The sequence below is a fragment of the Podarcis vaucheri genome (genome assembly GCF_965113315.1).
Source record: "Podarcis vaucheri genome assembly, chromosome: 3".
NCBI classification, from domain to species: Eukaryota; Metazoa; Chordata; class Lepidosauria; order Squamata; family Lacertidae; genus Podarcis; species Podarcis vaucheri.
The window spans coordinates 44,250,374-44,265,352 of NC_138761.1; the positions used below are offsets into that span (position 1 = coordinate 44,250,374).

The 14,979-nt window shown below is 41.6% G+C and overlaps 1 protein-coding gene across 1 annotated transcript in view; it reads left to right on the top strand.

Annotated features, from left to right (window-relative positions):
- The window catches only part of SRD5A2 (steroid 5 alpha-reductase 2), a 26,527-nt gene extending 19,846 nt beyond the window's left edge, over positions 1-6,681 (top strand). Inside the window, exons 3-5 of the mRNA XM_082215116.1 lie at positions 1,044-1,145; positions 2,122-2,272; positions 5,877-6,681. Coding sequence (XP_082071242.1) covers positions 1,044-1,145; positions 2,122-2,272; positions 5,877-5,943 — 320 coding nt within the window. The 3' untranslated portion in view covers positions 5,944-6,681. The remainder of the gene's footprint in view (positions 1-1,043; positions 1,146-2,121; positions 2,273-5,876) is intronic.
- Positions 6,682-14,979: the final 8,298 nt, after the last annotated feature.

A 14,979-nucleotide genomic window follows, 5' to 3' on the forward strand; every position in this document is an offset into this window, starting at 1 on the left:
CAGACAGAGAGCCTCTTATGTCTTCTTCCAGACTAGGGTTGCCACCTGCCCTTTATAATATAGTGGTACCTCGGGTTACATACGCTTCGGGTTACATACGCTTCAGGTTACGGACTCTGCTAACCCAGAAATAGTACCTCGGGTTAAAAACTTTGCTTCAGGATGAGAACAGAAATTGTGCTCTGGCGGCATAGCAGCAGCAGGAGGCCCCATTAACTAAAGTGGTGCTTCAGGTTAAGAACAGTTTCAGGTTAAGAATGGACCTCCAGAACGAATTAAGTACGTAACCAGAGGTACCACTGTACAGGATTGTCCAGTATTCCAATGTAAAACGCTACATCCTGTATCAATACAGTTTTGTCCTGTATTTCAGGTGTCTCTCTCTCTCTCTTTCTGCCAAGTTAGGGATCCTCTCCAAATGCATGTGTTTGAAAGGGTGTGTGAAAGATCATGTATTTAAGCTCTGAGTAGCCAAGCACAGACAGATTTCCAAATTTATGTGTATGTGCATGTGCATGTGATAAATTCCAAAGGGGCAAAAAAGAACCCCCCAAATCACTGCTCTCCCTGCCGTGTATTTTTCCAGAACTAAGGTGACAACTCTATTCCAGACCCATTTCCAAGATTGCCAGTTACACACACACACACACCTACCTCTTGATGACATCACCTTAGCCAGGCAAAATGGAGGGGAAGAAAGAAAGAATGTCACGACAGTCACCTTCCAGAAGTTTCTCCCGCCATCTAGTTTCTGTGGCAATGCTCTGTCCCAAGTTCACATTACGAAACAATATACCAAACACACCAGGGCAAGGCTATTTCCTTAACAAAGAAACCCAGCAGTCTCCCTCTTCTGCAGACCCCACTTTCCCAGGTCTCAAACTGCCCTGTTTCATTATAATATGGATTCTCCCTTCCCTTGCTTGCCTGTATGGGGCAATGAACAGTGCTTGTTAAACAGACTGGCTGTTTGAGCACAGGGCCTGAAATCAAATATTTTAGTCACCCAACCAATAAATAAATACTTCATTCTCTGCTTTTAGGTCTCTTGTTGTTCTTGTTTGGCATGGGAGTCAATATTCACAGTGACCTCATTCTGCGCCAGCTAAGGAAACCTGGGGAGCTCACTTACAAAATCCCACAAGGTATGTCATTCTTTTCCCAATTTCCTTGTGGGGAGCCTGTCCCTATGGTTTGAGAAACATGAGGGTAGGTAAGGAAGACACTAGCAGGTCACACTATTAGTCACCTGTCATTCATCAGAAGTGGTCAATAGTAAGCAGAGTGATGCAGGAATGAGAAACCTGTGGCCCTCCAGATGTTGCTAGACTTCACTTGCCACCATGCCTGACTATTGGTCATGCCAGCTGGGGATGACGGAGTCCAACAACATCTGGAGGGCCACATATTCACCACCCCTGAAGTAATAGGATCGTGGTGGGAAGCTGAGAATGCTTTCTAGGATAATTTATCTGAGCAGAAAGTCAAAAATATTTCTGACCACAGGTAAAGGTCCTGGTGAGGCCAACCAATCATTTATTACCTTTGGAGCCAATGAGAGTGCTAGAACAGTAAGGGGACAAGCTAAGCACCCTCCTTACTGCCACATTGGCCCTGTTTTGTGTCTGATTGGCTGAGCCCGCTGCCACTCTTCCCCTGGAGCTAAAGCCTCAGTTGCCAATGCAACAAATGGTTTACTGCTGAGACATGTTCCCAGTTGTTTGGGGGCTTCTTGGACTGTGCAAGACCCCCAACCTACATCTGGTAGTTCAGGCCTAGTGGAACAATTGATGACAGGCCCATCAAGCCTAGTCTGGCCTTCTTTAAATCCTCTTGACCAGCAGTACTGAAGTCAAAACTCTGCCTTCTTTTTGCCATTGCCACACTAGCAAAATAACTTTGTACAACATTGTTCTGCAATTGCTTACAATTGGATATGGGCCCTGGGAGCTATAATGGCTAGGGGGTGTTGAGACCATCTGGCCACAGCCATGGCTGCAGTAATGGCAGCAGGAACTCCGTTGGGTTAATGCCAGCCCTGGTGGCAACATCCTTAGGATGTGTAAATGAGGCTCACTTTCCACTGTTCAAATGTGCTCATACTAGTTGCCTTTCATGCAGGAGGACTGTTTGCATATGTATCAGGAGCAAATTTCTTTGGTGAGATACTGGAATGGTTTGGCTATGCTATAGCAACCTGGTGCCTGCCAGCTTTTGCCTTTGCCTTTTTCACACTCTGCGTCATTGGGCCTCGTGCTTATCACCATCACAGGTATCAAGCATGCTGTTTGTATATTCTTATTCTTATTCTTATTATTTTTTTGCTCCTGTTTGTTTGTAGTGTGATGAGAGGGGCTTAATGTATTGTTCTAATTTACCATTTTTTTGAGGGGGTTTGTTTTTTAAGGGATGCCCTCTCCTTTATGCAGGTTCCTCTGGTGACTGCTTTCATTGTATCTCAGAGGAAGGGGTTGTTATGTCACCCACATCATTGTCCTTAAAGTAGTTTTGGAGAGTTTTCAAGAGATCCTCTGTAACAACTTGGTTTGTGGTTAGGATGGGACTGAAGGATCACAATGGGGTACGTACTTTGTGCTTCCTCTCCTATTTTGAGGTAGCTTCTACTGGGGCGTGGTCTGTGGTTTTAATGTTACCAATGCTTGTTGTTTCTACCAGGGGGATCAGGCCTTGTGTGAGCAGAAAGCTGTCCAGTATGGACATTGTGCCATGGTGTCCAGACTGGAATGTGTGGCTGGTGTCTCCCGGGTTCTTTTCTCCCCAGATGTCATAAAGGCTTCCGTCTTTTTTTAGCATTTTTAGTAGTTTGTAAGAATTTCTAATTGTTTGGGGTTTCCCCTCTGAGGAAGGTTGCCCAGGGGGTTGTAGGATGGATGTCTTTTAGGGAGGTGCCTCTCATATTTAGGTTGATGTCACCTCCTAGGATTGCTTCCCCTTCAGAGAAGGAGATGAATTTGTTTAGTGCTTTCTAGATGAACTCTAGTGTTTATTTTTGTGTGTGTTTGGGGCATACACTATATGGAGCCAATTGTCAGTTTAGTTTTGCCATCTTGTACCTCTTTAGCAAAAACGAATCTGCCTTTTTTGTCTTTTACCACTGTTGTGGCTTTAAAATTTTGGTCTCTACTGAGTAGTATGTCTACTCCGCGGGCCTTTCCTGACCAAGGTGCCACCCATTGTTGACTGAAGCAGGGTTTGCTCAGGAGTTTGCTTCCTTTGGGTGGGTTGTGTATTTTCTGTAGGAAGGCAATGTGTGGTTTCATGGTGTTTATATACGAGGTGATGTGTTTTCTTTTGATAGGGTTTCCCAATCCCTTCACATTTAGTGCAATTGCTTTTAAGCTAGCCGTTTTGTATGTCTATTTTATAGGATGATTCCCTGCCAACCTGTCTAGGTTGTCCTGTGTTTCTCACCTTATATTATTGAGCCTAGTGTGCTGTGTTGACATACAGTGTGGTGGGTTGGGGGAGAGGGGGGTTAGAGTTAGGGATGGGCTGAAGATTGGGGAGTAGGTTGTAGAGAGTAGCCTATATGTAGTTATATAGGTGTTTGCTTGGGGTAGCTTGGGGTAGCCAGTTGGTCTTGTGTCTCAGCTGGCATGGATGGCCTTGTTTGAGAACAGGCCATCCCCCCTTTTGCTTGCAGTAGGGGTGGGTCAGTGAGACAGCGACAAGTGCTTGTGTCGGCTGTAAAGTTGATAAGCAATGCTGTCAGTATTGTTACCAATATTGGTGGTCCTCAAGAGCTCCGCGCGGCCATGGCATTCGCCATCTTGCCTCGCTGGAAGTCCCTTATTCTTATTTTATTTAATATTTTTTTAAAAAATTAATTATACAAAAGAAAGTGAAAAAAGAAGAAGATATATATAGCGGGGGGCACTGTGGTCTAAACCACTGAGCCTCTTGAGCTTGCCAATCAGAAGGTTGGCGGTTCAAATCCCTGTGGCCGGGTGAGCTCCCATTGCTCTGTCCCAGCTTCTGCCAACCTAGCAGTTTGAAAGTATGCCAGTGCAAGTAGATAAATAGGTACTGCTGTGGTGGGAAGGTAAAAAGCGTTTCTGTGCACTCTGGCTTCCATCATGGTGTCCCGTTGCACCAGAAGCAGTTTAGTCATGATGGCCACATGATCTAGAAAGCTGTCTGCGGACAAATGCTGGCTCCCTCAGCCTGAAAGCAAGATGAATGCCACAACCCTTATTCACCTTTGACTATATATATATATGTAATGTATGTTAATACAGATATGATTATTAATAATTTGTTAAATTCTGTATAAACTCATTCCAAATATTGATATATTTATCCAAATAAAGTCTGCACCTATAAGCAATCCGTCCATATGTTTCGAGTGCTGTTATGTCTTCAGTCAATTGATTAAAGGGGAGCATATTTTTCTTCTTCCAGTTCATCAATACCAGTCTTTTGGCCATTGTTAGGGCATGTAGAATCCATTTTTGTTGTCCAGTTGACCTATAATAGGCAGATAATTCAATGCATGTGCTTGATATATACATGAAAAGCTGCTTCATGAGAGGGAGATTTACAGTGCAATCTGGTACAGGCCTACTCAGATGCAAGTCCCATTGAGATCAATGGGCCTTATTCTCAGGTCAGTGTATAGGGCTGTAGTGTTAAACGAGAGAAGAAGCCAGGGTGAGACACAAAGCACGCACACACACACACACACAAACACACTGGCCTCTTCTCTTGATTAACACTAGTTTACACACCGTACACTGAAAGTACCCCCTCTCAAGTACCCTGGGAACTGTAGTTCATCCCTAACAAAGCTGCAGTTTCTAGCACTCTCAACAAACTGCAGCTCCCAGTATTATTTTGGAGTGTGTGTGTGTGTGCTTGAGATGCGCTTTAATTGTACTGTGGGTATGCAGCCCTATACAGACAAACAACTGCACAATTCAAAATAATTTCCTTTGAAACCCTGAAAAGCTTGGGTCCTGGATACCTGCCATCTCCTCCTGTATCAGCCTGCCTGCTGCCTAAGATCTGATGGAGGAACCCTTAGACATGTCTCACCTGTTGTGGAAGCCTGGTTGGCTGTGACAAGAGTTGGAGCTCTCAGTAGCTGCATCCAAAGTGTGGAATGCCTTGCCCCATCAAGTTTACCCTCTTTCACTATCTTCTGCCAGCTAGTCTTTAAAAAAAAATTCCAGCAAACATTTGCTGGGATGATAATTGTTTTTATTCAAAGTTTGTTTCTAATCTGTTCTGAAATACAATGAAATAATAATAACATCATCAATAACCTTCACACAGGGCAGTTGATGTCAGATGGCTTAGAGATTTTTAAGCATGGAACTGCTCTTTGTTCTAATTGTACAACACACATTTAGCACAGAGTTGTTGGTCCGCTGTTGTTTTCTGTCTTCTCGGGTCTCATCTTGATAGATTCATAAATTCACTCCCATCTCCAGCAGCTTATGGAGGAGGATTGACTGTAAGTATACTTGGTAAATTCGTATTTCACACCAACCCACGGCTGTAACAAACCATAGTTTGCAAACCTAATTCAGTTGAAACTATGGTTTGATTTTGGTTTGCTAGCCTGTCAAAAACTATGGTTTTTCAGTATAGACATCACACTAAATCACAGCATCCTTAACCATAGTTTGGTTTGATGTCTATTTTCTGCCACTGCAATACTTATGTTCACCATTGCTCAAATCTGAAAGTTGAATGGAAACTCAAAGTCCCTCTCATCAAAACATTTTAAATATTTGCCACAAGCAGCATAAGATATTGAAAAACAAGATTCTACTTTCTTAAAGCAATCTGTGCAGGTCTATATCATTTTGGCCATTTTTTGTTTTCATTGTGTGTTCCTTTTGTCTTTTCAGGTACTATCACAAGAGGTTCACTGGCTATCCAAGATCTAGAAAAGCCTTGATTCCATTCATATTCTAGAGGCCAGTTATCTGGACTTTTTGAGCAGCGGGGTGTGTTTTGTGTGTTATTTTACTGTATAATTTTAATTATGAAGTTTATTATTAATGTGTAAAATGCTGATGTGAGTTTCAAAGGGAAAGAAACTTGAATAGTGCTGTGTTGCCAGTTATACAGAGTGTTGTTGCTGGATGGAAACAAGTAATCACCGTTCTGTGATTCATCGTCACAGTTTTTGATTTTTTAAACAACAACAAAAAAACAAGTTTTGTCAAGCAGAGTGTCAGTGATTTGCAGAGGCGCCTAATGCTTTTATTGTGCACCATTATTCCACTCAAAATGTCTGCGCGCGCGCACACACACACACACACACTGCTTTTATCCCTAGCAATGCTGTTTTTCTGTTAGTAGGAATCACTGAAGTTTCATCTGGGCCTGTCTGTAGTTGTCACTGCTGTAGCTATACTGAAGACTCTGAAACAAAATATCTGCTTTTTTTTTACTGGTAATCTTTCTATTCTGCTCCTGTGGTCTTCCCTATAAAGAGCAACAGGTCGTCTATGAAAAAGTAATTCCTGGTTCCAAGGCCTCTTGCTGATGGAGAACAATATTTCATATTTTCCCCCCTCCAGGTGGACTGATTATGATCAAGAATGGGCTGCTGTATTCCCAAAACCGTTATGTAATTTAAGTGAATGTGTCATTTCCTTGTAAAACATGGCTTGTTAACTAAATAAGAAATAAAAAATTTGTTCCAAATTTAGCATTTCATTTTACTAAAAGAATAGCCCAGGTAACCTGTTCTAGCAGAGCACTTGTATCATAGCATCTTATATCATACAATATATGGATTTATTCATAATTTGTTCAATGTTATCTTCTGGTTGTTTCGGATCATGCAGATTTATTTGCTTTAAAGGGGTGGCCAACTTCTGAGAGACTGCGATCTACTTTCAAAATCAAAATCTGGCAGTGATCTACCCCCGTTTTTTAGGGGTTCAGGTCAAAGTTGTTGAGCTTTCTGGGGGGAGGAGAAAAGCATCTACTGCGATCTACCAAAACCTCGCAGGGATCAACCAGTAGATTGCAATTGACATTTTGGACATCCCTGCTAAAGCATCCACTTTTACTTACACTTAAGACAAGAAAAATAAAACGCTCAGCGAACATAATGTACTTAAATAATAAATGAAACAAGTACAGTGGTACCTTGGGTTACAGACACCTCAGGTTACAGACGCCGCTAACAGGGTAGTACCTCGGGTTAAGAACTTTACCTCAGGATGAGAACAGAAATCGCGCGGCGACATCAGGAAGCCCCATTAGCTAAAGTGGTACTACCTCAGGTTAAGAACGGTTTCAGGTTAAGAACGAACCTCTGGAATTAATTAAGTTCATAACCAGAGGTACCACTCTATTTCAGATCAGGTCCTGCCTGAAAGCTTACAGTATAAGACATATTTTAAAACACATTAGGAAGAAAGAAGGATCAACTGCATGTACTTTACCATTGAGCTATGACCCACTACACTGATGTTCAATTATTGGTGTTGGACCAAGCAATTACTGTACAATGTAAAACTCTTTCCTTGCATTTTGTATTTCATTACATTTATATCTTATCTCCCCTCCATAGAATTCAAGGTAGAATTTTAGGGAGGCCTGTCACCTAGTGGCAGAGTACGTGTTTTGTATGCAGAAGGTCCAGGTGCAGGTAAACAACGTTTCTGTGCGCTCTGGCTTCCATTATGGTGTTCCATTGCACCGGAAGCGGTTTAGTCATGCTGGCCACATGACCCGGAAAGCTGTCTGTGGACAAATGCCGGCTCCCTCTGCCTGAAAGTGAAATGAGCGTCGCACCCCTCAGTCACCTTTGAGTGGACTTAACCGTCCAGGGAAACCCGTGCCTGAAACCTTAGATAGCTGCTGCCAGACATTACTGAGCTAGATGACCCAGTTGTCTTCCTCTGCTCCTATGAAGCATACAGAGGTTTCCATCAAGGCACTGACTAGATGCAGAGCTGCTTAACTTCAGCACAGCTTTCAGACCACTTTCTGATGCTTTTTAAAGTACTGCTTTTGAAACAAAGCTTTGAGTTGACAATTCTGTCTTCTGACCATAACATTTTAGGTTGATTCTAACACTGCCCACACAGAGCAGTCCTGCGAATGCAGCATCATGAAGGAAGCAATAGCTGCCTATTTCCCAGTAGTGATTAGTGCCATAGGATTATCATACAAATGGCCAGCAGGCAGCAGGAATGCTTAGATTTTTCGATGCCCCAGGTCAAATGTGCCTGTTCCAATGGAATGCATTTCATACTCCTCCACAGGCTCTTTGTACTTGTGTTTGAGCTTGTAACATAAATGGTGCTGTACCAAAATACTTTTAATATAAGGGAGGCATCTATCAGGTGAGTCCTCTCTTTCAGATCACTTGAAATTGCACCTTACAGGCAGGTATACTCAGCAAACAAGTTTGCTGATCTTTCAGGCTCAGCCAAGCTGTCTTCACTCAAATGTGTAGTAGAATGAGAAGAGATGGAGTGAGGTTGATGCTGCTAGGAAACTATAGACTCAAGAGTCCTGCTAGACAGGGAGAAGTGTAAAGTATTGCACTTGGCCAAAAAAAGTGAGAGGCACAAATACAAGATGGGGGACACCTGGCTTGAGAGCAGTACATGTGAAAAGGATCTAGGAGTCTTGGTTGACCACAAACTTGACATGAGCCAACAGTGTGACGCGGCAGCTAAAAAAGCCAATGCAATTCTGGGCTGCATCAATAGGAGTATAGCATCTAGATCAAGGGAAGTAATAGTGCCACTGTATTCTGCTCTGGTCAGACCTCACCTGGAGTACTGTGTCCAGTTCTGGGCACCACAATTCAAGAAGGACACTGACAAACTGGAACGTGTCCAGAGGAGGGCAACCAAAATAGTCAAAGGCCTGGAAACGATGCCTTATGAGGAACGGTTAAGGGAGCTGGGCATGTTTAGCCTGGAGAAGAGGAGGTTAAGGGGTGATATGATAGCCATGTTCAAATATATAAAAGGATGTCACATAGAGGAGGGAGAAAGGTTGTTTTCTGCTGCTCCAGAGAAGCGTACACGGAACAATGGATCCAAACTACAAGAAAGAAGATTCCACCTAAACATTAGGAAGAACTTCCTGACAGTAAGAGCTGTTCGACAGTGGAATTTGCTGCCAAGGAGTGTGGTGGAGTCTCCTACTTTGGAGGTCTTTAAGCAGAGGCTTGACAACCATATGTCAGGAGTGCTCTGATGGTGTTTCCTGCTTGGCAGGGGGTTGGACTCGATGGCCCTTGTGGTCTCTTCCAACTCTATGATTCTATGATTCTAGACTTGAATTCCTGCATAGACATGGATCTGTATTTGAATATATTGTTGCAGTTCCAATGGTCCGTTGAGCTGCAAAATCATTAAGGGACCAGATACATCTGTTACTACCCTGCTAGTCTGTATGACACTGGAGTTATACAGACAGAATCAACTGATTGCATACCTGCTCTGTTTTATGGAAGACAAACAATCTCATGGTACCCATTTCCACTTCTATCTCTATAAATGTTGGAGAGGGAGATAGAATCTAAAAGGCCTCTTTAAGGGTTCCTAACTCAGGTTCATTTTATTTTTGTTACATTTATATGCAGTGTAACTCCCTTTCACCAAAGTCGTCAGGGTGGTATATGTAGTCCTCCTCCTCCTAATTTTAAATGGCAAGAACAAAAGTAAAATGTACTACTTCACAGGGACAAAACAACAGCCTGTAACAGTTAAAAGGAGAGCCCTGCTGGATCAGACCAAAGGCCTAACTAGTCCAACATCCTATTACCCATCATGGTCATCCAAATACCTATGGGGAAGCTTCCAATGGGAATATGAAGTCTGGTGAGAAGACCCTAAGAAAAGATCTTATTTTCATCACTAGCTACAAATATGCGAACTTGAACTCCTTGGAGGAAAGGTGGGATGTGCAATTAATTTATCTGGTTAATTTTCATTGATAGGCTTCTCTTCCATAGATTGGCCTAAGCTTTACTTGGAACTGTGACACTAATGGCTATCACTGGATCTTGTGGTAGTAAATCCCATAAGTTAATTATGCAGAGTATGAGGGAGTAAAATGCCTCTTGGGAGCGATGCTCTAAGTTCCGCTTTCAGTGACTTCAGTCACTTTTCCTAGGCAGCTCATTCTGCTACCAATTAGGTCTGCTTTTTTTTCTAGGTTTTGCAATGCCCTCTTCTATTAAATTATTCCTACTCTACTGGAGAACAGTAGAATTCCCATTATGCTGTTTCTGGCTCATTGAGCCTGTAATTACTTTGGTTTTGATGTCAGTAAGCATTTATCACCGATTAAACATTTAATCAGCAGATGAGCACAGCTTTCAAACAAAACATACATGCATTGATTACACATTGCAAAGCACATCTATTATTGATCATCAAGGTTGAATAGCTGCCAATAAGGAGAGTCAACACAAAAATATCATGTGAGCACGCAATTAACAATCCTGCCAGGAAGACTGAGATGTATCTCCATTTTTAGGCTAGTAGTGTATTCTCGGTAAAACAGAATCTTACATAACGTTAATTTTTTACAAAATCCCCTGCACTGTACATGTTTTACTCTAAACCATTGTTGGCAAGCATGTACAGGATCTTGCTGAATTAAGGATTTTTAAAAATGAAACAAAACTACCATGATAAGCAAGGCACCCTTCATGTAGGCAAACAAGAGGCATTATCCCAATTCAAGGGGACTTTCCAGGCAGGCAAAAGCACTTGAGGAAGGTGTGGAGCAGGGCCAATGCATGGTATATTCTGGGGACTGCATTTGGCCCCAGAGCTTGAGGATTCCCACCCCTGTTGTAAATGGGTTCCTGACATTGAGTGCAGTGCTACCGTAGCAGAAGCACTTAAAGGTGTATGTTTAATGTATATATGTTTGAAGCCACCCAGAATGGCTGGGGCAACCCAGTCATATGGGCGGGGTACTACTACTACTACTACTACTACTACTACTACTACTGTTAGATACAGGAGATGTTATTCATGGACAGCCCTAGGCTATAACATACCTAGTACGACTGCATTTCATAGCAAGATGGGGTGGGTTCTCTCCTCGATAGGATGGCACTTATTCATTTGGTTAACAAAATTTATATACTGAATGATTATAGGAAAACCTAAGCGGTTCATAAAAATATAAAATAGAATATTCTCAGTATAAAAGTTAAAAACAGGTACTTAAAAAGATTCAAGAGATTATTAAAATCAACAGTAGCTAAAAAGAGATAAGGCATATATAACTTCTACATGTCTGAATTGGCTTGCCTAAACAAAAGTGTTATAAACAGGCACCAAAAGCAATACTGCAAAGGCGCTCGCTTCCAAGGAGTTCCAAAGCAATAGTGCTACCCCACTAAAAGAGTTAATTCTTTCTTTCTTTCTTTCTTTCTTTGTTTGTTTGTTTCTTTAGTTGTCAGTCTCTCCTTGACATGAATGGATTTGGATTCAAACAATGGGCCCAGAGGCGCAGCCTATTGTAATGATAATTTGATTGGATGTGACCTATGTAGAAGACTGATATCACCTCCCTTGAGTTGGCCAATATTCCTCCATCAACCTCCTTCCTTTTATTGCAAAGTAAACCAAACTGAAGCTGTTTTTATATCACATAGGCAATACTGCAGTAGTGTCTCTCAGGCTCTTGTGGCTAGCTAGCATCTTTCCAATAGTCTGGAGGACTGCAATATTTAACAGGGATTGGCAAAAACTGTGCCTGACTTTGAATGGGTTGAAGGCAGCAATGGATACAACCCATCGTATCTAATACTCCCAAAGCGATCTGTAAATCTGAAACACATACCGGAGGCTAGTTTGTAGACATGCTCATTAATAATTTTGTTTCTTTGTTTTACATTTCTGCACCACCATTTTACTTGGTGGGAATTCAAGGTGGTTTACAACTCACAAATCAACAAAAGCACACTAAAGTCCCATTGAAGGAGCTCAGAGTACTCAGTTGTGGTCTCATCTGTGTCAGAAGCTGATACAATATAGTGAGGTCTGTGGAGGAATACTATTATATAATAAAAAGTGCTCATTACTTATGAATGCATTTCAACAAGGCAACAGTATATCTCCCCTTTTTCCTTTTGACTTCTGTTTTATGAGCACTAGAAATAGACTTCCCAAATGCCAAAGTACAACACAGGAGAGAAACTTGTCTAAATTAAATATGACATATCATTTTATGACAAGACCTGCATTACATTAAAATGGTCATTACCTTTGCCTGAGGAAGTAAATAATGGTATATATTTAAGTTCTAATTGGTTACATAACATGGTTCTCCTGGAACAGTGTAAGGCAAAACACTGGGACAAAAGGCTTCCAGATAATGTATTCATGGCTGTCAAACTTACTTTATCCAGAGAATGCAAAGGCAGCTTTTCTGTTCCACTGTGCACTGCCTAATAAGTGTTCTTTGTTTTACTGAAAAGCATAAAGGTTATGAATGCTGTCAGGAAGCACATATTGTAACAAGAAAGTGGATTGTAACATTTGGGGGGCAGGCAAGGCCACACGCACAATTAATACTAGCTCATATCTCCACAGAAGCATAGAGGTTTGTGGCATTCTTTCTTGACACAAAGAGGGGGAGAAGTTTTTCATACATGAAAAACATTGACCTATCAACAAGGTATCATTAGGTATGTATGGATGAATGTGTTAGGTTGTAGATGTCTGCCTGTGCTGGAATTCTTATGCTTGTAAAATATTCTGTTATATTAGCATATGAGTGTGGTGGCTGAATTAGAGTTTACACTTTAGGAAAGTCTGTTTATAGACTCTTACTTGAAAGTTGTTGGTTCAAGGAAAAAATTGGTATACTAAAGAAGAATTCCTGGCCAATATCCAAGTTTGGGGCAAATAATCTTTGGTGAGAGAACCCCAGCAAAGATTTAAAATCACAAAATATGCAGCAAAGTAAGACGTGAAAATATAGACTGTTAAACCTTTAAAATATGCCTTTGTAAGTTCTAAAATTTCCCTCTTCCCCTGCCACCCGTTTAGTTAAGTTTAAAATGGTTTACCTACAAACTCTTCAAAGGTCAGATTCATGTGCTTCAGAAAGTTCCACAGACAGTAAAACTTGGCTTTGTTTCAAAGCAGTGGAAGTTCCTAAATTATTGGTTATAGGAAAACAAGAATGGCTTGTGAGAGCCATGCAACTAAACTGGATGCTCCAGCTTAGCTTCTTCACAGGTTGAGCTTCACAGGTAACAAAGTCTTGATTACCTAGTCCCTTCCCAAGGCGAGCTAAGCTTGGCAGGACAGCTTACACTATGGTTTTAACCCTTTTGTGCATTAATTTTTGAAAAAAGAAAAAGAAGAAAATAAAAGAATGAATTCCTATGTCCCACAAATAACCCAGAGATGCATTTTTTTAAAAAGGACACATTCTACTCATGTAGATTCCCGGACCATCTGCGGGCTAGATTGAGGTGATTGGGCTGCATCCAGGCCCCAGGCCTTGGGTTGTCTACCCCTGAATTAGACTTAAGCATCTTGTTTATACAAAGCTGGATATCCCACAAAAGTAAATCTCACTTAATTCAGTTAAGCTTATTTCACACATGCAAGATTTGATAAACAAATTGACTGGCAACTCCAAATACAGTGGTACCTCGGGTTAAGTACTTAATTCGTTCCGGAGCTCCGTTCTTAACCTGAAGCTGTTCTTAACCAGAAGCACCACTTTAGCTAATGGGGCCTCCCACTGCCGCCGCACCGCCGAAGCACGATTTCTGTTCTCATCCTGAAGCAAAGTTCTTAACCCAAGGTACTATTTCTGGGTTAGCAGAGTCTGTAACCTGAACCGTTTGTAACCTGAAGCGTATGTAACTTGAGGTACCACTGTACTAGCTTGCAGTAACGGCTTCCCAACAATATCAAATACTAGCTGGGGTTGAGGGGCAATTTTCATAGGGGCTGCAGCACAAGAGGCAAGCATTCATATTGCTCCTCCAACCCAGTACTTGAACCTTCAGAGCTCTTTTGTAAAAGGAAAAAATCAGAAACAAAAAGGCAAATTATGCAGTTAATGTAATATGTAGCTTGGACCTCATCACTTCCTGGTTTTCATGTGAATGCAACTGAATACAACTGAATACAGGCAGTCAGTATGGGCTGGGGAAAACTCCAGGTCCTAAGAACAGCACTAATGCCAATTACAATCTTCACTTCTGGAGTGATCAGTTCATGAACAGGAAAACATTCACACACCTACCAGTGCTGCCCTTGTAATAGACTTCAGTAGGAAAGTTATTACCAATGGAGATTTCCACTTGCATAGCATATGAGATATAGGTTTTGAATTGGAGAGTGGGGGAATGGCTAGACATTCTGTACAGGTTGCTATTTTCAAATGGCTTCTGGCAGTCCTTCAGCAGCACCAGAGCAATGCATTTTTATGATTCGAACCCACCCAGAGATAGCTGTGGGCAGGATTACTGAATTGCAGAGTGTTGGACTAGACGACTCTCGGGGTCCTTTCCAACTCTACAATGCTGTGTAAAGTTGGAAAATATTTTTGGAAATTGTTTATTAACAAACATAGCCACTGCTGCAATGTTATTAGTATCAAAAAAAATAAATAAATTAACAAACATAAATGTGTAATTTTAAGCAGATGGAAATGCACAACTATGATGCATTCTGTTTGCAGTTGAACACTAAGAAAATATAGTACAATAGGCACCCATTCTATCACCAGTAATCTTTTTGTGCATTTGTTTTTCATCCCAAATCATGTCATTTTTGTCATCCAAGTGAAAACTGCAACTAACAGTAGGCCTTTCCTATGTAAGAGGGACAGCAATATACAACTCCAGCTACCTTGAATGTGTGAACAAATAAATTTCACGGCAGGTGGGTTCACAAGAGGTTTGGGAGCTGCTCACCTGACAAAAGATAATGTAAATATAATAATGCCCTAGGAGGACTCACTTGCGAGTAAGCCTGCGTA